The sequence below is a fragment of the Astatotilapia calliptera genome, chromosome 6 (assembly GCF_900246225.1).
Source record: "Astatotilapia calliptera chromosome 6, fAstCal1.2, whole genome shotgun sequence".
In the NCBI taxonomy this organism is placed as follows: Eukaryota; Metazoa; Chordata; class Actinopteri; order Cichliformes; family Cichlidae; genus Astatotilapia; species Astatotilapia calliptera.
This window is the reverse complement of record NC_039307.1, coordinates 28,197,206-28,221,010: the sequence shown is the minus strand read 5'-3', so window position 1 is coordinate 28,221,010 and position 23,805 is coordinate 28,197,206. Positions and strand designations below refer to the sequence as shown.

General features: G+C 41.1%; 2 protein-coding genes across 3 annotated transcripts; both read left to right on the top strand.

Annotated features, from left to right (window-relative positions):
- The first annotated feature begins 6,084 nt into the window (after nt 1–6,084).
- tlr3 (toll-like receptor 3) lies at nt 6,085–12,310 on the top strand. 2 transcript variants are annotated; one of them, XM_026171492.1, is made up of 5 exons: nt 6,085–6,696; nt 7,593–8,060; nt 9,429–9,623; nt 9,783–11,629; nt 12,002–12,310. In XM_026171492.1, the coding sequence occupies exons 1-5, from the start codon at nt 6,523–6,525 to the stop codon at nt 12,231–12,233; spliced, it is 2,916 nt and encodes a 971-aa protein (XP_026027277.1). In that variant the 5' UTR covers nt 6,085–6,522; the 3' UTR covers nt 12,234–12,310. The 2 variants fall into 2 exon arrangements, with proteins under 2 accessions (XP_026027277.1, XP_026027278.1); XM_026171493.1 differs by having other exon boundaries at nt 6,617–6,673.
- A 4,427-nt stretch (nt 12,311–16,737) lies between these two features.
- cyp4v2a (cytochrome P450, family 4, subfamily V, member 2a) lies at nt 16,738–22,699 on the top strand. The gene is made up of 11 exons (XM_026171473.1): nt 16,738–17,013; nt 17,116–17,228; nt 17,815–17,900; nt 18,083–18,273; nt 18,814–18,883; nt 18,966–19,092; nt 19,195–19,368; nt 19,571–19,673; nt 21,010–21,144; nt 21,331–21,510; nt 21,613–22,699. The coding sequence occupies exons 1-11, from the start codon at nt 16,821–16,823 to the stop codon at nt 21,789–21,791; spliced, it is 1,551 nt and encodes a 516-aa protein (XP_026027258.1). The 5' UTR covers nt 16,738–16,820; the 3' UTR covers nt 21,792–22,699.
- The last annotated feature ends 1,106 nt before the right edge of the window (nt 22,700–23,805 follow it).

Genomic DNA, 23,805 nt, shown 5'->3' with positions numbered 1-23,805 from the left:
CAAAGTGTTTTGTGTATAAAAAAACAGTGCTTACTTTTAGTTTGCCTAAAAAGGGAGAACTGCAGACAGAATTGTCAGCAAATATTGACTATCTCGTTCATCAAAATACTTTTGCTCTCAATTTTCAGTGTCCTTCGTTCTGGTTCTGTTGCATTAGGAGTAAAGCAGTCTGTCCATTTTTTTTTCCGGTGTGAGGAATGTGACCCCTGAAACTCCCTCTTCCTTCTTTGGTAACATTGCTGCTCTGCTACATCAAAAGAGACCTAAATCGCTAAATCAGTTTTGACCACATGACCCAGAAAAAATATTTGTGTGTTTAGCCCAAAGGGGATGAACTTCACACAGCAGTGAATGAAAGTATTTTATTTAATTTATCAGCTGAAAATAAGACATGTAGTAATTACTGCGTTGAGCCTAAATTGTTTTTTCCCGTTGTTTTTCTGTTTTAGGACAATCTTCCCTGTTGGACATTAGTTATATTGTAATTACACATTAATTACATGAAAAATACTAAAGGAGGATCTGCAGGTGGCTGGACTTTACTGTGCTCTTACATTAGAATTAACAAGACTGAAAAAAAATGTATTCTAAATATAATGCCCTATTTTTAACATAAAAGCAAACCACTGACTCTCAGCACTCACTCAGTCTGCTTGGCTCTTTAAATCAAGGCATTTAGTGCAATCTGCTAAACATAACAGGCAGGCTGGGTTGTTAAGACTGCCAAAGCTTAAGGTGTTGGAACAAAGCTGTGGCTGCCTCCTTTACTTTAAGGCTGGCGCTAGAAATGTGTAATCTCTCTTTGAAAAGGCCACATGTCCGACAGCATTTATCACACAGAGAAAGCTCAGGTCTCAGCTCTTCACAGAAAGGCTCGCAACCTTGGAAAACTTGGGTCGTGGGTCAGCTCGGGCACTGTTTGTGCTGTAGGCAAAAATAAAAATGTTTGCTGTAGATCGCGTCACATGCTTTCTCAGATCAGCCTGAAAAAGCTGCACACTATCAGTAAGTCTGCTTAAAAGGAAAGCCACAGCCAATTTTTAATTCCTTAAAGCTGCTCTAATTTTTTATTTTATTGTAACACAGAGTGATAGAGATGTGAAATTATCACATGACTGCCAGTTTACCTTCTCAACTACAGCCCTAAGACAAGTTCTTCAAAATATGTTTAACTACTGTTTCGACCTACAGGTGTTCAGTACGTGGACAAACAAACCTCTGATGCTGACTCACTGCCCAGACAGCAGTAACTGCTGTTTGGTCTAAATGTGGCCCACATCTGCAGTTTTCTATGGGCCACTGAGAGAGATGACTCACTTTGACTCAGACAGAAGTTCCACCTTAAACGAGCCAGATGGAAGGTGTATTGCAAATTTTAGGCCACGCATAAAATAACAGAACATTTTCTAACACTGTAACTGAGGATAAGAACAAAAATCAATAGAGATTAATTCAAATGTGAAAGAAAGAAAATTAGAAAAAGGAAAAGATTTCTAAAAACAAGAAGCTGATTTCAGGTCCTTCAAATCCATACATGCATATGTCTGGCATTTTATTCAAACTGTGCCTCTTACACACTGAATATCACTGAGCTGCACTGCACACTGCAAAGAGTTAAGAGTATGGTAGTAGATCCATGCTGCTGATTCCAATTCAGTATTGATGTCCTGTCACCCCCGGGGACTACTTCTAGTGAGAACAGACCCGAGTAAGCACTTAGTGAGCACTAGCCACTGATGAGAAACACTCACATGCAGTAATTATTTTGTTTATTCCTCAACAGCACTCTTTTTAGTCAAAATAAGGACAAAACTGTTAAAAATCTGAGTTTCCAAGTGCGTGCAAAAATTATCTGGCCACATCTCTGTCGTCTGACATCGGCTGCTCGTTTTCCTGCACTGAAGACAAAACAGCCGTTTCTGTGCGGGGTGACACATCATGCAGTCATCCGTGCTGAGCAGCTTTATTTTTTGGGTAACAGTATGCTGAATGCATATATTTGCACATTTTTGCTCACTAGCTTCTCAGCAGATGGCATAAATATGTGCATATATTTTGCTTGTGATTATTTGCCCCCCCTCCCCCGCGCTTCCTTTAAGGTGTGTTCCTGAACAAGCTGTATGTCATGGGGCTGACAGCAGAGCTGGGAGTCTGACCTCCAAACATCATTGGTCAGCAAATTGGGGAGGGGGAGATATGCTGCAGTGTCTTTTTTTTTCTGCAGAGGGAACATGCTACAACATTGCTTCTACCGCCTGCACATCTCCTTGTATGTGCATTAGCCGTTCCCTTCTTCCCCATTCCTCTCTGCAAAAAATCTCTTCATTCCAGTTTTCCACTTCACCTATTGTGAGAATTTATCCCATCGCTGCTAAAAATGTCAGGCTAACAAAGACTTAAAGTAACACTGCTTGTCTTTTTTAAGTCCACACATGTCCACCAAACAATGGCAGTATGCTGCTATAAGACTGCAACTCCCTATAACTACGCACACAATCATATTCTGGGAGTAAATAAATGGATTTCCAAAGCACAGGTGTCACTCAGTCAGTGTGTAGTGAGGGTTTGGACACGCTGATGATTAAGATTTATTTGTGAGTTAAAGCTGTTGACATAATTACATAGCACAGGTTAACAACCGCTACAGCGAAGAGCCAAGAGGGCAAACTCACCTTTTGTGTTAGGGCATTCCAACACTCCGGAGACTCAATCTATAAATGAGGGAGAGGAGATTAACCCAAGCCGCACACATACTCCCACTGATGGAGCTGTTGCCTCCCACCAATTATCCCTTTTGCATGAGTGCATTCAATCACACGCGTACGCACAACACGCACCGGCCACAATCTGGCAACAGTAAGTGAAATAAGTACAGTAACGCCTGTCACTGTCCACAGGTAAGTAGGGGTGCTTCTCCTTATTCTTAATCCCTTATTCCAGCGCCAAGTTGTTCCTCTTGGTCAGAATCAGATGGTTACCTGATGGTTACTTTTCTTCTCTTCGCGAGCTGATCAAGGTGCATCTCATGAGTTAGTTGGTGTTATGGCAGAGGCTCCTGTTCTCATCACAGCCCTTTCCACTCCATGCGCCTTTGATCTCACTTCATTTGATTGCCCCTATTCCTGCCCCCCCCCCTGCTGAATCCTTTCAATCTATTCTTCCTGCTTTTATTTATTGCATTACTAGCTTGACCTCCACCAGCACCACCACAGTGCTGACCATGCCAGCTGTCTTCAGTTTTTACAGGTCTTCAGCAATCCAGGAGTTGGCACAACGCCCTGTAAGCTGCCTCAGCTTAAGTGGTGGGGTAAACCAATCAGTGGCCTCAGGTCTGTTCCAGGAAGTACCTGCTCTGCAGCCCAATAATCTGAGGGGGGGATGAAGGAGAAAAGGGAGGTGAGAGAATGGTGTGTTTACATATCTTCGGGTCTGACTACAGAGAGAAGAAGGCTTTTCTTTTTCCAAACTGAAGCAATGTAATGTTTCCTCCTTTTCATGCAACACAGCTGTCCTCATCCATAGCACTAATCCAGTTAATAGACAGAGTAAACATGCTGTGTTAAAATGTTGCTGCAGGGTCAGTGACCTTCCTTCATCCATCTCTGCATAATTAATCGATTAGCAGTGTGCAGGAGAGATGGAAAATGAAAAAGACAGGAAAAACGCTGACACGGTCTGTGGAGTTTAAGAGATTTAAGATGTTAATCGCACGTTGCTATCTCCACATTTAAAAGATAGTACTTATGTATGCAGTTCTATGATACTATAAATCCAGAAAGTGCACAGCTGCAGCTCTCTGAGGCTAAATGTTAACACGCTCACAGTGAAAATTCTTAAGATTGGTCCATTTTTTTCCTCTTTTTTTCAGACCACAGTTAAAAAACTAAATGATGGCTGAAAATACAGGAAAAAATATTTTTAAAGTTCAGTGAAAACGATTTCAGTAGCACTTCATTGCAGGTTTGAACTACGGCAGTGTTGTATGGCAAAAGATGGGACATGCAACCCCCGCAGTATGATAATTGATGTTAAGATAATGAAAATGCTTTGGCTCAACTGGCACTTGTATCTTTATGCTTCCATAAAAAAAATAAAGGTTTTTATCTCAAGTGAAATTCAGTTTAAAGAATAATTGTCAGTCTAACATTATTGCTTTTAATTTTTTTTATGTAACTTACACCAGCTGTAAGTAATTTCTGATTTTCTATCACTGCTGACCTTTTAAAGGCCTGCCATGGTGATTACCTTCAGATTTATAGGTATTTGGACTGCCTATGTAATGCACTTAGCTGCAGCCTACAGCTGCAATCATAGTAACTTATACTTTAAAATGAAATTACCTGCACTGTACATCTCTGGTGGGAGTCATACATCTTTGACTCCCTGCATTAAATAATTAATTTGAACTAAAATAAATATAATCAGTGTCATCGGTTGCAAGAGTCAGGAGTGAAATAACATTGATGCTTCATTTATGTCCATAGTGTAGATATGATTGCGTTCTGAACTGTGTTGTTCTGGGTCCCTACCAAAAGGACTTCTTATTATTCTATTTTCTAATAGAATAATAAGAAGAAAAGTTATGTGGGGTCAGATAATATATTCAATTAAAGCACCCTGCAAAACAGAAACAAATCCATAGATTTTAGCACATTATCCAGTATGTGTAATGCAATCTCCAACACAAAGATGCATACAAACTGTATAATACGGGCTCATTGACATTTGTTGTGTCATTCTGTTGAAAGACCTGTCACTATAAATATGTGCTGTACCCTGAAAGAGGACTCATAGCCCCCACCAACAAACAGCACAGCATTACTTAAGCTCATGGTTTAATAGCAGCGTTTTACTGCCCTCCAGTGGTTACTAACACCAAGTTCAGATTTACAACAACAAGATTTCACTTCTCTGTCGTTCTGAATAAGGACATATCAGGTCATGTAATGAGATGTCAGTTTGTACGCTGCAGTGTTCCTGCAGGCCTCGGAACAATCAGGGAGAACTTGATACTCTGTGAATAAATGTAATAAAATTAAAGCAGAGAGAGAGAAACTGTAAAGTGTGCTTTCTGTACATTTGTTTAGGGTGTACTCTTAAATATAACTTAACAAAAACACAGTCTTAAATGACTGTGTTTATGCCTCTAAATAACAAAGGTTGACCAAAGTGCTGTACATAGTAAAAAAGTAAAAAGCAGAACAAACACACACAAAGAATCACACAAAAGCCCAGTCACAATTAAGTGATGATGGGTTTTTAAAAATGTCAAGTGTTGGAGAGATCCTAATATGAAGAGGCAGACTGTTCCAAAGTTTGGGCACAGCAATCGCAAAGGCCCTAGCTTGTTTCTAGGGACAACTACAAGCAACTTATTAGCTGACCTGAGAGTAGGTCTGAGAGGTTTGACGGAGCTAACCCGTCACAGCTAATTTAGAGACTTAAAAACAAGAAAGAAAATCTTAAAATCGATTCTACAACGTACTGGAAGCCAGTATAAACGAGCCAAGACTGGACAGATATATTCATGTTTACGAGTGCCTGTCAAGGGTCGGGCAGCTGCATTCTGAACTAGCTGAAGATGAGAGAGCAGAGCCTGGCTGATACCAAAATAAAGAATATTACATGTATGAATGACCATGAGGGGAAAGCCATGTAGGAAAAGCTTTAAAACACAGTTGAAAGTTCAAAATTAAGTTTTTCCAAAGTTATGCAGTGGGTTGGATTGGACTCTTACCAGAGCTTATTCTGGCACCCAGGCCTTGTGTTTGTGACCCCAAATCGAAACCTCATCAGGGTAAGGGAAACCATATCCCACAGGTGTGTGGTTCACTTGCTATAACAAGTACTTAGCTATAAGATGCTACTCCTCTTAAAAGAGAAGCAGCAGTTGTTGTTTTTTTTGGATAGTGAAAACCTCGTATTTATTCTGGTCCTGTCACTATAATAAGTGTGCGTTTTAGAGTACCACATATAAACTTTGAGCTACCTAAATGACATCTGACTAGTTTCATATCCTAAAAAAACGAACTAACTAAATAAATATAAAGTAACAATTTTTTTGTTTTAATAACTTATAACATAATAAATATAATTAACTATTAATTTAAAGGATGCCTAAAAGAAAAAGAGAAATAACTACAGCTGTCTGTTGTTACCTGCACATATTTACGACACTTTTCCTACACAGCAGTGTATTTGCTCAGGCGCATCTCAGTCGCTGTTTAACTCACCGCGGATGTTAAACATGTTTAAAGAAACGGTTCCCGGTTTAATATATGAAACCACCGACAAATGTTTCAGAAGGCACGAACATAATAGACGACCGGCTGACTCAACCTGTTCAACCTGTTTACACCACGCCTTCCTGAATCCTGTCTACGGTCTACACGCAAGTCCAAAAAGTTTGTTCGGAAACTAGACGTCAAATCACCCGACGTGTCTCTGGAGTGTAGGATATGATGCATATAAATTTTATGCAAACTTAATATCTCAATATCTGTGGCTATCCGCCTGCGTGAAATGGTTAGCTCTCCAGTGGATACCCACCACCGAAGAAGAAACGAAACCACAGTTTCATTTCCTCATAAGCGCCGCTGTGGCTGTGTGCGTTCAGCGATAGAAGCCGTGCAGCTGCAGGGGGAATCTTCTGTCTGGACTCTGACTGTCGAAGGTATTGTGCAATGTTCACATCTGGTAAGAAATCTGTATGGACTGCATTCAAAATATTAGTGTGCTTGTAAGGTCAGCGTGGGAGCGCTGTAGTCACCCTGTAATTACGAGGGCGGATATTTTTGAAAGCTTTCAAAGTTACAGAACTGCGCAAAGGGCTGGATCCACCGCTCATCTCTTTATATTTTGATAGGAAATACGAAAAGGTTGCCGCGACTTATTGAAACATGAAAAGGTAAAAACAACGAGCTCGACAGTGAATATTTGGTATGATCATCGTTGCTTTAAACATAGCCCGAGCTCTCTTAGGCAGCTTTCTTCTAATATCTTTAGGTAGTCTTCAGGAAAGGTTCTCCAGGCTTCTTGGAGGACATTCAGAGCTCTTCTTTGAATGTTGGCTGCCTTTTGTTCTGTTCTCTGTCGAGATGATCCCACCCTGTTTCAGTAATATTGAGGTCTGGGTTCAGTGGAGGTCAATCCATGACTCGTGATCTTTTATTGTTTATTTTTCCATTCAGGTTTATCCAGCCTGTACTGCAGGCAAAGTCTAGTAAACTACTGCCCAAGAATGTTTGGCTCCTTGGAAGTAAACTACTTGTATAAAGAAGTGAGGGGTGGTCCAAGACTTTTGCACAACAGTGTTTACTAGTTCTACAGTGTAGTGTCACAATTGAAATCGTTGGTACATTGTTTTTGTAATTTTCCCAGTATACCAAATATTATATTTTTATATAAACAAATTGTGTAGAGTTATAATTGTTATTAATATAGAGGAAAGTAAAAAAAAAAAAAAAAAAAAAAGGAAGAAAAACATGTCTCAGTTCCACCCAGCTCCACAGAGGGCTTCTCAGCCTTTTCTTTAGTCTTACCATCCCAGCAACAAATTTGAATGCAAATCCACCCTTCTCTCTTCTTTAAAGGTCTTTGAAATGATGTGCGCCCATCGTTCCCGTCTCCTGTCATGGATCCTCGTCACGTGTTGTGTTTTGACGGGACCGTACCGTTGCGATGCCTCTGAGAAGAAGACCTCCTGCTATGTGGAAGACGGCCGAGCTGACTGCAGTCGCCTCCGCCTCAGTGCGATCCCTTCAGACCTTCCCAGGAACATCACCAGCCTGGATGTGTCCCACAACATACTGAGAGGGATTACCCCGCTGTCACTAAGCCTGTACCCGGGCCTCCTGCACCTCGACGCCGGTTACAACAGCATCACCAAGGTGGACGCGGGTTTGTGCCAAACACTGCCTCTGCTGCAGATGTTGAACCTGGAACACAATCAGGTGCATTTGCTGAAGACTGGAGATATGAGCCACTGCACCCGACTGACATCGTTGAACTTGGCTAGTAATAGACTAAAGCTGCAGGGAGAACCCTTCTCGTCACTGCAGGTACTGATGTGTCGGATCACTTAGATGACTAATTATTGCTTGACTCAATTATATTTCAAGGCCAAAAACTGTACGTTTGCTCCTCATTATTAATATGACAGCTCTGTTTCAGTTAGTTTTCTTTTTATCATACAAATCATCAGTGATCAGTGTTTTGGGGATTTAGGTTAGGTTAGGTCATGGATTTAGGTTATACAGCCTGCTGCCCAAAGCTTGCTGCCATTTGTTTGATATCTACAGATGTGTTGGTATCCAAACAAATTAAATTTGGGGTAAAGAGTATGTGTGTGTGTGAGGAAATGTGGAGCTTCCTACTTCCTCTGAGAGAGATATTGAAATTTTGCCACATATAGCTTCAAAAATCAAGTCCCACAAATGTAAACGGAAGAGGTTTGTGTATTAATTTCAGTTCGATTTTCCGAACTTCCTATGATTAGCAGGAAGTGAAAGTTACTGCGTTTTTTTTTCCAGTCTTATTAAATACACATATCAACTTTTTCTAAACTAACTGTTACAGCAGTTGTTAGCTGTTGTTTCATCACGGATTCTGCCTTCCAATCATCTTTTCAGCTGGGATGCATCTGTTGCTCAGCGCATTTCTTCCAAGCCACATATTTCATATGCGTGACTCACCCCACCCCAACAAACTCTGACAGTCTTTTTCCGCTTGCTTCAGCCAGTCTTCATTCTAGCCGTATTTCCTTTTTTTAATGGTTGTTTCCATTAAATTACAAAATCTGCACCACTTATATCTTTGTGGTGACGTGTAGTTCTCTCAGTTTTGCATGCATCTGCAACAAAAGACACAGACATTGTAACCTGCACTTGATGTTTCCTGGTTTCTTCACAGCCACTAGATAAAAAAGCCAGACATTTTGACCAAAAAAGCATCCGCCCTGCAGTGTTAACTTTGGAAAACTAGAGCCAGTGAAAAATGTGGGACGCTTTCTTTATGATTGGAACGATGGTGGTGTTGGGGGGGGGGACCCTTTGGAGTTCCTCTGCCATTCTTTAATTTGTACTTAATGGAAATAAAGGCAAGTAAGAACAGTTAAAACCTAATAACTATGGACTGTCCTGCAAAAGTAATACACATGAGTAACGTAAATTCCACCTACCACCAAAAATAAAATAAAATAAAACAATAATAAAAAAAAAACAAAGAGCCGAGGAATTTTAATATGAAATGGATGGATGGTGCATATGTGAGCTGTCTTTGTAGAGAGATGGAGCAAACTATCCTGTGACCTGAGAGAAGTGCTGCTTATGAAATTTTGTCTGACATATGCTGTGGATCAATTGTTTGCCTCTTGTGCACAGCATTAAATAACCCTTCTTCTTGTCTCCCTCTTCTTTAATAATCCACAGAACCTAACCTTTCTAGATGTTTCTAAAAACAAACTGCAGTCACCCAAGCTCGGCTCCCAGCCTCAGCTGCCCAGCCTGGTGAACTTCAGCTTGGCATTCAATGACTTCACCACTCTGAAGAAAGATGACTTTTCATTTCTTGACCATTCATCCTCTCTGCAAGTCCTCAACCTGTCATCTGTGTTGTTAAAAACAGTAAGAAACTTGTTTAATCCAGAAATGGGAAATGAAATTCCATCAAAATCGGAACTGGCAGTAGAAAGTAGAGTTACTGTAGCACATTCCTTTCGGTTGTCTGTTTTGTTTCCTTTTTCCGTCTCACTAAAAAAAATCTCTGTGATTGTTTGTTTGCAGTTGGAGCCCGGCTGCTTTCAGCACATTTCAGGCCTGCGCACTTTAATCATGGATGGCAACTTGGGAACTCTGGTTTCCAAACTGTGCTCAGAGTTGTCTGGGACAGCCATCGATGCTCTCTCTCTTCGGAAAATGAGTCTAGTCATGGTCACAAACAAAGTCTTTACAGGACTGCAGAAGACAAATCTAACCTTCTTGGATCTGTCCAGTAATGGCATGGGTAAAATTGAAGACGGCTCATTTCAGTGGCTATCTAAACTTCAAACTCTAAATTTGTCGCACAATAACATTAAGCACCTAACCAATGGGACATTTCAGGGGCTCAATAGATTGAAAAAACTGGCACTTACAGAAGCACTGGTGAAAGGTCGTACCGCTGCCCCAGTTATTGATGATTTTGCTTTCCAGCCATTAGGCATGCTAGAGAGTTTGATGTTACAGAGGACTGCAATCCGGGAAATCGGAGAGCACACCTTTGCAGGCTTAAAAAGTCTTAAAAAACTTGACATAAGCTGGATTAGCTGTCCGTCACTCCGAAACATCACCAACAAGACCTTAGCATCTCTTGCAGATTCACCAGTCAGATGGCTAAATCTTATAAATACAAATATAGCGCAGATCAATCCCGGAAGCTTCTCTGTTTTGCGAAACCTCACTGTTCTTCTTCTAGATTACAACCATATCAAGCAAACTTTGACAGGCAGAGAATTCGAAGGCCTAGATCAGGTTCAGGAAATTCACATGAGCAATAACTTCCAGTCAATTGACCTAAGCTCCAGTTCCTTTATTAATGTGCCCAACCTTAGAGTCCTGACTTTGGGGAGAAGTCTTAAAGCTTTAGCCCTAAACCTAGATCACTCTCCATTCAAACCCCTGACCAACCTCTCTGTCTTGGATCTCAGCAACAACAATGTTGCTAACATCAAAGACAATCTGCTAGAGGGGCTTGTAAACCTAAAGGTGTTGAAACTCCAGCACAACAACTTGGCCCGACTGTGGAAGAGTGCCAACCTTGGTGGGCCGGTGTTGTTTCTCAAAGATGCGCAGAGGTTGAAATCCTTACAGATGGATTATAATGGACTGGATGAGATCCCACTGAAGGCTTTGAAAGGTTTAACTCACCTCAAGGAGCTAAGCCTTAGCAACAATCTCATAAATAATCTCAAGGACTCTGTTTTCGATGACCTGAAGTCGCTGCAGGTATTACGTTTTGAGAAGAACTTGATCACAAGCGTGAGACCTGAAGTGTTTCGTACTCCCATGAGCAACCTCACCCAGCTTATCATGGGCAGAAATCCATTCGACTGCACATGCGAGAGCATCCTGTGGTTCGTGACGTGGTTGAATACCACAAATACGACGAGTGTGCCAAATGTCAGGGACGAGTATGTGTGCAACACTCCACGAGCTTACTTTAACCACTCCATCATGGATTTCGACCCCCTTTCTTGCAAAGACATGACCCCATTTCAGACTCTTTACATAGTGAGCAGCACAGCCGTCATCTTGCTAATTGTAACCGCACTCACGGTGCGGTTTCATGACTGGAGGATCCACTTTTACTGGAACATAATGATCAATCGCACATTAGGATTCAGTGATGCCAAAGTTGACGAAGGCAGAGAATATGAGTACGACGCTTATGTCATACGTACGGAGGAAGACTCCAGTTGGGTGGAGAGGAGGTTGGTCCCTTTAGAGAATGAAAAGTGCCAGTTTTGTTTAGAGGATCGAGATTCAGTCGCTGGCATGTCACAGGTGGAATCCATTGTGACAAATATGAAAAAGTCCAGAAAAATCATGTTTGTCGTCACCGAAAGTCTCCTCAAAGATCCCTGGTGTAGACGGTAAATAAAACATACACTAGATTATGCTTTATTGTGACTTTATGTATCAGGTGAAAGCTAAGTACAAGAAAAAAAATGGTGATGTGCAAGGCAGTTTTATCAAATTCTCCTTCCTTTGATTAAAAATCAGTACACTTACACCTTTCATATAGTGTTTTTAAAGCAATAGTAGTTCATTTCAAGCAATATGTAGAACTTGTCCCTATTCACCTGTAGATTTAAGCGCTCCGAATTGCTTGTTTTTTACATGTTCACACACTAACTCTATAATTTTGAGATCAAACAGTCATTTATTTATTGCAAAAGTTGCAAAATTATCTTAGTCGGATAATATTGTTTAATAGCACAATGTCTTCTCTTTCTTGTCACCAGATTTAAAGTCTATCATGCACTTCAACAAGTCATCGAAGAAAGCAGGGACTCAGTCATCCTGGTCTTTCTTCAGGATGTGCACGATCACAAGTTGTTTCACTCACTCTTCCTCCGCAGAGGAATGTTACGTTCACGTTGCATTCTGGACTGGCCTGTCCATAAGGAAAGGATACCAGCATTTCACCAGAAGCTTCTCATTGCACTCGGCTTGACTAATCGGCTGAAGGACTGACTTGTTTATCCTTGATAATCATGACAGATTGCATTCTTGATTCTTTCCACAATAAAGACAGGATTTGAAGACCTCAAGTCTATTCTTAATGATGAGTTTCACAACTCAGTGTATATCAGTAATGATGTATACAGCGAGAGACCGCATTCACTTAATTTTAATGTACACTCAGTGATTTTATTCTACAAGTAGCTTAAAATATGACAGAAATCATTCCGTTTGGAAAAGAGCCTCAGGGGTTAATGGGTAAAAGAATTAACATAAACTAGTGTTTGTATGTTACTTCCAGTTTCTGATTGTGTTGCCTTTTGTATAAATATTGCACTCAGTGGCGGTCCTAGCCTGTTTGGCACCCGGGCGAACACTCCCTCTGCCCCACACACATATGAAGAGAGAGGAAGTATGCATTGTATGCAAACGGCTACCAAACAGCCATCATAATTCGTCATACAATGAGAACAGGACAAATCAACAATTGACAATGACTAATTAATATTAAAATCTGTAACATAATGTATTGTTTGGAGTTTAGTCTGTTACTGTTACTATTTTTACCATTTCTTTTTGGAGCAACTGTAATCCACATTATTTCCTTAGGGATTAATAAAGTATTCTGATTCTGATTCTGATTGTTTCAGGATGACCTGCCAATGACACATCTGCTTACCTGTATCTTTTGCTCGTTTCTCCTCCTCTTCTTTTCCATTTTTTCTAAACTGAGCACCTGATGGCTTTGAACTTTTCTTGTCCATCTTACATTGTTTTTTTTTTCTTTTTCATTTTTTCTTTTATTAGTTATTTTTATTCTAAGTTATTGTAATCAGGCCAGACTGGACAAGAAGAAAAGTTCAGAAGAAAGTTAATGGAAGGAGAGGGAAAGAAAAGGGAGAAAAGAGAGAGAGAAAAGACAATGAAAATTTGCTTCATCACCTTTTTTTCCCTCTCTTTTCCTGGATCACCTGTTGAGAAAAAAAGCAAACAAGCAGAAGAAGACTAGAGCAATAGAATAAACAACATCATGATGATCTATGGGAATATAACAGTAAATACTAAATATTAAACATTATTGTGCAGCAAGTAAGATCGACAGCGCACAGTGTGCTTTAAGGTAAAAAGGGTGTAGTTTGTGTGTGTGAGCACCCGTGTGTACACCTGTGAGCATGAACACACTTGTTTTTAAAAGGTTCCTTCATGTAATGATCTGCTAGAGGGTGTGGGAGAGGCCACAGCCCCGTCCTCCAGGGCATGAAGCAGGTATGGAGGAGATCAAAACTCCAGACATCCAGAGGCCCCCAGAACACAAGAGACCAAGGAAGACCAACAGAGGGGCAGCCGCGCCACTGTCCCAGAAAGAGCTGAGGAGAGTCCCAGATGGGGGGGGGGGTCACTCAGCAGCCGCGGAGCAGAAGCCAGGGGGGTTGCAGTGACATGCCCGGGAGCTCCACCGGCAGCCAGCTGCGCCAGAGTGACCGAGCCCCAGGCCGAGGGCACCCCACCCCCGAAGTGGCCCGAGCGAGCCCCAGGCTCCAGGCCCCGATAAGCAGCCACCAAGGAGTGAGCCGGTGTGTACCTGGATGCTCATCCAAGACCCACCAACGCACCGGTGTCTGAGGGCGTCTGTCACTGGCAGGGGAAGTTGTGGGGGGAGATAGGCCTCCAGACCTTGGAGGGCCTGAGATGTCCCCAGAGAGGTGGCGTCTGATACCCAACCTGACATATGGACACAGACAAACAGGCACACACAGATACAAACATCCATTCCCACCCTCATGCTCTCATATGCACTTACTCAACACTCACCCAACGTGGAGACAGACATAAAGAGACACTGTACACACAATCACACTCCCCAAGCGTACTCTAAGCCCCGGGGTCTAGGTATCCTTGCCCCATCTTACATTGGTTTTGATTTTGCACTCCAGTATGAACACAAATCCCCCAACTCCAGGATCGTCACAACATAACCTAATAGACCTACACCTTAGTTCACAGATTCACTTTGTCTAAGGTTTATTTCTGGGATTTCACACAACCCAGGATTCAAATCATGAATACATAATGGGCTTGGATTTACATCATTATGAATGAAATGTGCTCTATCTGGAAGCAGCCGGCCCCCCTCCCCCTTTGAAGGGTTGTGTGTACTTTAAATCATCAAACTGTAAATTATAAATTTTAAATTGTTATTGATCCCTTTACCCCTTGTCCTAAAGTGTATATTCATTTTCTTACTCTTCTTATATTTATTGTTTGTTTACTTGCACTGCTGTAACTGGAGCCTCGTCGTCTCGTCTCTCTCTACACTGGACTGTATGTAGCGGAGATGACAATAAAGTTTACTTTGACTTCAGCAGCAAGCAGGCGCACTGAGGGCTCTCGCGCTCACTTTTCACGTATAGAATTTCGAAAAAACATCGGCGCAAATTATAAGTCTGTATCATGATGTCTGGTGTTTTCGTGTTTGTTGGTTTGTTTTTATTTTGCGAGTTGGTTATTAGATGCCGCTCCAGCCACCAGTGAATCCGTCGCCGCCCCGCCCTCTCCTCCCTGTGCCGCAAGCAGCAGGCGCACCTGGCAAACGGAGGGCGTCCTTACTCCCAGCAAATGGGCGATAGAAAACCGATCGGTGCCTATGCCATTCCCAATGTGCGCTGGCTGATGTCGGGGCAGCATGAGTACGAGCAATTTTTTATTTTTTATTTTTTTTTGCCGATGCCCGTGATGCCGCCCCGGGCAACCGCCCATGTCGACCGTATCAAAAACCGCTACTGATTGCACGAGACTGACTGCAAGAGTTGTATTTTTGCATAATAAATGCAATAAAACCGCATAAATATTTTAAATAAAAATATTAAACGTTTTATTAATAATATAAAAATCGTGGAATTCACAGATTTATTGCTTGCTCATTCGTAACATCCTCCTTTATTGTTGTTTCCAGTCTAGTCCTATTTTATATTGTATGCCAATGCAGAGGGTAATATGGAAAAAACAAACAAAAAAGAAGAAGTTGACATCGAACATCTAGTGGCTAAAGCTCAGTATTACATTTTGTACTAAGGAGTCAAAAGCAAGCTACGAAGTTGTTCTAATTTGCAGTATATTTCCAGCCACTCAGGCAATGTTTTTAAGGTGCACTGTCTTTACCTAGGTTTTTGTTTTTTTTTACCAGCGGAAATGTTTTACCGTAAAAACTACCAAAATTATTTTTACCTTATTATCAGTCAATATTTAAATGGCATGCTTATTTTCCAACAAATACTTTTTCAAAACATTCTTAAGGCTGAACAAATTGTCTTAAGGATGTTCGTTTCTAAAAGTGACATTTTTACAGTCTTTGTAGACTACAATGTCTGGAAATTACTGAAAACAAATCACATTCCCACAATGGTTCAGGCTTTCTTGGGAGGGTTTATCTAAGAATTCATAGACACATGATATTATTAAAAGATTCAGAGAATTCTCTGCACGAGTCAAAGCCACTACTAGCAAAATCTCCAGTTTTAATCGACTGAGGAAAAGTTAAAAACTCTCCTGTCGTAAAATCTGTGATTTTCAAATCCTTTTTGGAAACCTCGGGCACCACCTTGTCAAAACAGAGACCTTCCTTCCTTGTTATCCTTTCTAGTGCAATAATCCTTTCTGTCATCGTTGTATTTTTACTCAGTTGTATATAGCATTTGTATTTGTATTCTATTTTTATCTTATTGTATATTTATTTTATTTTATTCTACTCTATATAGTATTTTATTTTATTCTATTCTGTACAGTTGTGTACTGTATTTATTCTTATTGTATCCTAATTTTTGCCTCATAACTTTTGCACTGTCCACTTCCTGCTGTGACAAAACAAATTTCCCACGTGTGGGACTAATAAAGGTTATCTTATCTTATCTTATCAGCTCACAGTTCAAAAGCCAGCATCAGGGAAGATATCAATGCTTATTAATGTGGATGATGCATTAACATTAAGGAGACTGGCAGACCACATATTTTAAAGCAGGGCTCTCTAAAGGAGTGTAAGTCCTTTCAGTAGCTGTGGGGCCTGGGCAGCAGAAATCCTGGCTCAAACAGGAATGAGATATTACAGGCTCACTCCTTCCATTGCTAAAGGTAATTAGCGTGCAAAGCTGAAGAGCTATGATGACATAAAAAGAAAAAAAACACAAGGCAATCACAGATAAGACTGTCACTTATTAACCAGGCAGGTAGGACACGAACTGTTAATGTGGATAAATACACGGAGATAATAAATCGGACAAAGTTCTTGATCACGCAGTAAATAATTAACACGGGTTATTCGTGCCAGCAGAGAGCACGTTTTTCATATTTGAAAATGTACATTTACCTGTTATCTCATGCTATAAATGTCAATTTAATAAACTTTCTATGAAGTCCCTCACACATCCTCCTCTCCTCCTGGGCAATAGATGGCAATGTAAGACCAGGGGTCCCCTTTACCCACTACAGGACAGTAGAGGAGAGGAGGAGTAAAAGGCAGGGCAAAAACATGTCACAGAGCTTTTAAGGACAGCCTGGCACCGACATTTCAGCACACACAGGCTGAGCACACACACGGCATGAAAAATGGCAGTTTTAATTGGCAGTTACAGCACAACTTTACTCGGAGTTAGCATCTTTGTTGCTTTTCTGACCTACTTAACCTACAAGCTGCTGAGCGATTACCTGCACAAATGGTTTGAGATGAAGCCGATCCCTGAGCTGGGAACCACTTACCCCTTCATTGGGAATGCTCTGCAGTTCAAAAACAATGCGGGCGGTAAGCAAGCAAGCAACGTGTTCATTTAAAGTACTCAAAGTGATGAAGCACATTGAGTTTCTCGTGATTTTTGTACCCAACATCTTTATTTTTCTCTTTAAGACTTCTTTCGTCAAATTCAGGATTTTACCTGGGAGTTCCGAGATAAGCCGCTGTTTAAACTCTGGGTCGGGCCGGTCCCCTTTGTGGTTCTGTATCACGCTGAGACGGTTGAGGTAAGCGGACTGACACCTATCCAAAATACAGAGTGGATGCAGCACGTCTTATACTGTAAATATGCCTGTGATGAGTAAGCCTATGGACAATTTCCATCCCCGTTCAGCGAAGCAGGTAAACAAACCACACATGTCACTGAAGTGGAAGCTGCACTGTCGTTACAGATGGATTGGATGAGATCCCGTTGAAGTCTTTGAGATCAGCTAAGCAGTCTGTGATGACATCTTAGGATGTCTTTGCACTTTTATACAGTGCAGGATACAGAATTCCTGCCACCCACCACTCAAACATTAAGCTGAAGCCAGTTACTCCTCTTAGCACAAATTCCTCATGTTCCTTAAAGAAGTTACAATATGTCCCACCTAAACTGTATGTGTAACTTGTTTTCATCATACATCTAGATAAGATAATGGACTAAGGTGGATGCTTGCAGGGTCAGTCTGAGTGAATCATTTCTTTCCCCCTGTGACGACAGGGACTGTTGGAACATAGCATGCTCGATTGTACACTGAAGATTTCTTTAAGTAAACAACTTTTTGCCTCAAATATTACTCATGACATGTTTCTGTCTACTTTTTCTTTAAGCCGGTTCTGGCTAACAGCATTCACATGGAGAAAGCTTTTGCATACAAGTTTCTGCATCCTTGGCTGGGAACTGGTCTGCTTACTAGGTATAACTGTGGCATAGCAAACATCCCATCTGTCCATCAGGAAAGATCAAAAGATTTAGATCGTTCATATATCAAAACTTGAGCTAAGACTATGCACAAAACAAAAAGAAGCTCCTATCTACAGCATTATTATTGCAAATGAAATAATATAAAGTGCATAACGCCTTCTTATCTTTGATCAGCACTGGGACCAAGTGGCGTCAGCGGAGGAAGATGCTGACGCCCACCTTTCACTTCTCCATCCTGGAGGACTTCTTGGAAGTGATGAACGAGCAGGCTGAGATTCTGGTGGAGAAGTTGGAAAACCACGCAGGGAAGGGTCCATTCAACTGCTTCAGTCTCATCACCCTCTGTGCTCTCGACATTATCTGCGGTAAGCAGAATGTGCAAATCTGGGACAACTTAAAGGAAAACCCTGCGTTAAGGTGATACGCATCCAGAACAGAGCAGATTCAGCATGGCATGGTTTCTCCTTCCAAAACATATTCTCTCATTAGAATTGGTAATGGTAGGGATTAGCAGTGAGACCATTCATCCACTCATGCAGTCTAATTGGGTTGAAATGATGAGTGGGTCTCGGTCGCATTTTTTGAGCCCTCATGCATTATGTCATTCTGGAAGAGACGAGTCCAGTCGTCAAATGATGACGGTGATCTCCCAGAACAACTCTAGATTCATTTTTCTCTATAAGGTGGAAGGCGAATCCAATCCAGTGAAATATCTGCAACGACATAACGGAGACACCAGATCCCTTTACTGTAGGGGTTGAACTGTAAAGGTTTTTCCTTTAAGTTGTCAACCCTTTGAGTTGGATAAACCTTTGACCCTTTTTGTGCTTAACAAATGCAGGTATACAAAATAAATAATTAGAAAAAGGGCGTTTTATATTTATATACCCTTAATTTCTTGACAGAAACTGCAATGGGAAAGAAAATTTATGCACAGAGTAACTCTGATTCGGAGTATGTTAGGAGCGTGTACAGGTGAGTTACTGCTTTTATCATTCTAATGCAAATTATAGTAGAAGAAAAAGATCTAATCTGCTGTCTTTCTCTTTATTCTCAGAATGAGCGACATTGTCAGTCGCAGACAGCGGTCACCTTGGTTATGGCCTGACTTCATTTACACTTACTTTAGTGAAGGCCGCGACCACGACAAAACACTCAAGGTCCTCCACTCCTTTACCTACAAAGTGAGTAACGGAGCGGGTCGCTTTTCCACGTTGCGCGATCATGCAGAAATCATGAAATTGTTCAGAAGAAGCATCTCTTCTTCTCTTCCCATTTATTTTCAGGTGATCCATGAAAGAGCTGAGAACATGTCCTGCAACGAGTCAGACAGCGAAAACGACCAAGGCAAGAGGAAACGACGGGCATTTCTGGACATGCTCCTGAGCACCACCTATGAAGACGGCAGCAAGATGAGCCATGAGGACATCCAGGAGGAAGTGGACACCTTTATGTTTCGGGTTGGTGGTTAAGCAATGAAAAGGAATACTTAAGGCTGCTCTTATTAATACATTTATATTACCCAAAAAACTGCACTTTGTGCCAATAAAGGATTTACTTTCTGAGATAATGATGTGAGCCTCTTCTGGGAGAATAATCCACATATCCTGTTTCAATAAAGGGTCTTTAAAAAAGTCTCTAATTAACTCTCTTTATTTGCAGGGCCATGATACTACAGCCGCCGCTATGAATTGGGCTCTCCACCTGCTGGGCTCGCACCCTGAGGTGCACAAGAAAGTTCAACAAGAGCTACAGGAGGTGTTCGGTAATAATAACAGGCTCTACCACTTTAATGGTGTTGTTTTGTTCCTGCCTGAGGGCTTTTTGACTCATCTTTGTTCAAACTCATTTGTTCTTTGTAAGGCACGGGGAGCTTTTTCAGGGATAAGAGCTGTGAACATACCCGCCAGAATACACAGACAAAAAGTGCAGCATAATAACTTTCTTTACCGATGGCCTTGTAACCATAGGCAACCAGGCTAATTTGTCCACAAGTAGAGAAGGATAATTTTGCCATATGGTCATCACTTATATTTCCAATGTAAACCCTATGCTACAGCCACACCTGGGGAAGCAGTGATTGGAGACCGTGGCATGACTTTTGTAGCCATGTGCAGTGAACTTATAACCTTTTTGTCTTTGAAATGGTTGCTTTGAAGACGGGGACCAGGGTCAGTTGCTGTCTTCAGGTTGACTGTGGTGCATTAAGATGGTGATAAAACAGCAATAACATGGAGTCAGTCTGCTATCACTGTGATTGTGATTGAATGGGGGCAAGTTAGCGATAACTTTCAATGTGTTTATGATAGTACAGCAATTTACTGCAGTGAATCACCCAAATGTACATACACAGAAATTAATATTAAACAGAAACTGACATCAACCACTTATATTCAGATTACAGAAAGAACTGCATAGATCTAAAAAAGAATTTAAAAATTCCGATTTAACTACCGACATAGATGCAGCTTTTTATATAGGACTATAACAAGAACGCAAACAACTGGTATCCAGTTGAGTGAAATCACCGATTGCAAAGAGTTGCACCGCAGATGAGTTGCACTGACTGATCCAGATTGATTGCAATGTCCTCGTGATCTGTCTGCATTTATAAATTTGGCCACAAATGTCTGCAAACCTTCACCAGCCCATATGGGCTGATTCGGATCACAGTTATTTGGAGACAGGTCGACTCCCACCATGTGACCTGTGCAATGACTTGGAATCAAAAGTGGTTGTTCTGAGATAGCTGGCCACTGCAAGTACGTGCAATTGGTTGTTAAAAGTGCAAAAAGTTACCAAAATCCTTGTAACCTCACCATATTTGCAAAGAGGTTACTATCCTATTTTTATCCTGTTGTGTCTGAGCTATTAGATTACCTTACCACACCTGGTTATATAATTAATTTGTTATGTTAATGATTGTTGATTTACAGTCACAAGGTTGATAACAATTATTGCTCTATAGAGAGTTACAGATCTTGAGTGCTGTCCTATTTACAGGTGAATTTTAGGATGTACTGTTGCACTTTTACCTACTGAGGCAGGTTAAGTATCACTGTATGTCTAATCTGTGCTGTGGTGCTGTTTAATGTTCAAAGGTACATCTTCCCGGCCCACCAGCACTGAGGACCTGAAGAAGCTCAAGTACCTGGAGTGTGTGATCAAGGAGGCTCTGAGGCTGTTTCCCTCTGTGCCTTTCTTTGCTCGTAGCCTCGGTGAAGACTGCTATATCAGTGAGTTAAAGATTAGATCGTTGGCACCTGAAACAAATGGCTCATTGACCCCAAACACAAGCCGGTGCTGATACCTCTTCACAAAAAGGGAAGCCAGTCTTCCTCTGTTGTCGTGGCCACGTAACAGATGCATCTGAGTAATCGGTTTTGCCTGTTTTTGGTGTCATACTTTCTTCGTACTTTTAGACGGTTTCAAGGTTCCTAAAGGCGCAAACGCGATCATAATCACCTACTCTCTTCACCGTGATCCACGGTACTTCCCCGAGCCCGAAGAGTTCAGGCCTGAGCGTTTTCTGCCGGAGAATTCGGTGGGAAGGCCTGCCTATGCATACGTCCCCTTCTCAGCTGGACTCCGCAACTGTATAGGTAAGGACTTTTAAATTTATAGTCTCCATACGCGCTTCGCTGTGTGAGGATTTCCAAATAGGTGCGTCACGTCTTCGTTTGTTTTACTGTCATTTTCTTTAGGCCAGCGTTTCGCACTCATGGAAGAAAAGGTGGTGCTGGCGGCTATTTTGCGGAACTTCACAGTCGAAGCCTGTCAGAAACGCGAAGACCTCCGCCCGGTTGGAGAGCTCATCCTACGACCAGAGAAGGGCATCGTGATCAAATTAGAAAAGAAGACGCCTCAAACGTCATCAAACTAACACCTGATGCAGCATCCTGGGGAATTTTCTCTGCATGGTTTTTATCTAATGACACATAACAATGTGACATTTTTAAAAAATATTTTAGTAATTTTAGGAAATTCCTATTTTCATAATGATAAATATTCATAAATACAGATGACAAAGGAATCCTGAAATGCTGTTTGCTGTGTTGTGTGTAGACACAGCACTGGTCCATCTTTGAGCTGAATGATTCACAGGTCAGTGTGAAGAGGCTTAAAAAATCCTCGAAAGCAAAATATAAAGAAAGAGTTTTCCAAACTATAAGATTTACAGTATAGATTTACACCATATTGTGAGTTACATTAATAAAAATGAACCGACGATTTCAAAACACGCGACTGATTAATTGTGGAAAATGAGATAAACAGCTACTTAACTGGAGTCAGTCACAGATAATTATTTTCTAGGTTACACCCATTTTACGAAAAAATGAAAGCATTCATCTTGATTCCCAGCTGGGATAGGCTCCAGCCGCCCTGCACCCTGAGTTGGATAAGTGTACGAGAATGGACGGATGGATGATTCACATCCACTATGCACTCTGCAAGAGTTTATACCCATGTATGACACATTTCTGTTATTTTGTATGTGGCTGTGTAACGTAGATAAACAGTATGGAGGATTAAAAACGGAACTTATGTACATGCACACACATATATGTATATATATTTTGTGGTATCAGCTTGTAATGAAGTCCTGAATCACACTTTAAGATATTAATTACACTTACAGTACAAACAAGATCTGTCTTTTGACTGTGCAGTGTTTCAAGTGCTATAGTAATTTTTAACCTTTAGCCATTGTGTTTTCTGTGGATTGACCCCCCTTTAAAAAAAATAGTTGCTGTCTTTATGTGTAGCTTTCATTTTCTTTACTTACCAAAAACCTACTATTCTTTCTCCAATAAAAAGTGTTGCTTAAACTGTGTTTTTCTGGGATCATTTCAAAGATTTGGACATATGAGAGATGCACATATGAAACGGTCAATTTCCACATCATCCATCAGCTCACAAGCCACATTCGTGCAGCCAAGTCTGTAGCCTCGAGTCAAGCTGAGGCTGTAGACTTCATGGAAACGGCCGACACAGCCACCGTCATGGAAGCGTGGACTGTGGAACTGAGATATTCTGTTTGATCATAGTTCTGCTCGATCACAAGGCTGGCCTGCTCCAAAGTATACCTTTATGTATTGTTCTTGTGGACACTGATGTGACCATAAATGTACAAAATGAAGATCATAGTGAATTCATAACGAGTCCGTAAACCTAATCAGGAAAGTGTTTGCTGTGGTCAAAGAGAAAGTTAGCCTTGGGTCATTTTCTTATAGACTGCTATAAAACTAGGCGATTCCCCCCCCCCTCCTGTTGGTTACTGGTCAGGTTTAAGGTACTTCTGGGCTAAATCCATCTTTTGTTTAGCGTTGTTGGTTCTGTCATTCCAGCTCTGAGCACACGTCTAAAAACTTGTCCTTAAAACTTTTTCCTAAAACTTCTAAAACTCTCCTCGGTGTACTTTCAGGCTCTCGAGTATCAAGACCAAAACTCACTAAATCAGAATTGAGGTCAAAAAGGCTCCTTTGTAAGAATAGGTAATCACAGCATGATACAGTTACAAATGACCCCATTCATTATGTCATCGAATGATTTAGCAGGTGCGCCTGCAAGGGTCATTGCCTAACACCCAAATGACTTGACTGATGATGAATAGCATCTTCTTTCCCAATGCTATTTTTTGAATTATTGAGCACATCTCTAATCAATGAGCAGAGCTGAGGTGCCCGAGCTCTAAATGAAGCAGGAAGAGTTCATTTATCTGAGGATCTCTAATAAATGGCTGAGATAGAGGAGCTTTATGTGGGGCTCGAGTATAGATGGATTATAAGAGATGACTTTTCAGGACACCTTTATAACAATAACACATACATTTACTCAAACTGAGCTCATAATATGCAATAAATTAAAGTATCAAAACACTGTAATAAAACTATAAG

Bases quoted from the DNA above. Each gene is read 5' to 3' on its own strand.
- cyp4v2a (XM_026171473.1), top strand. From the start codon at position 16,821: ATGGCAGTTTTAATTGGCAGTTACAGCACAACTTTACTCGGAGTTAGC. The intron at 17,014-17,115 runs GTAAGCAAGCAA...TTTCTCTTTAAG, and splicing joins GTTCAAAAACAATGCGGGCG to ACTTCTTTCGTCAAATTCAG. The intron at 17,901-18,082 runs GTATAACTGTGG...ATCTTTGATCAG, and splicing joins GGAACTGGTCTGCTTACTAG to CACTGGGACCAAGTGGCGTC.
- tlr3 (XM_026171492.1), top strand. From the start codon at position 6,523: ATGGTTAGCTCTCCAGTGGATACCCACCACCGAAGAAGAAACGAAACC. The intron at 6,697-7,592 runs GTAAGAAATCTG...TCTTCTTTAAAG, and splicing joins TTGTGCAATGTTCACATCTG to GTCTTTGAAATGATGTGCGC. The intron at 11,630-12,001 runs GTAAATAAAACA...TCTTGTCACCAG, and splicing joins AAAGATCCCTGGTGTAGACG to ATTTAAAGTCTATCATGCAC.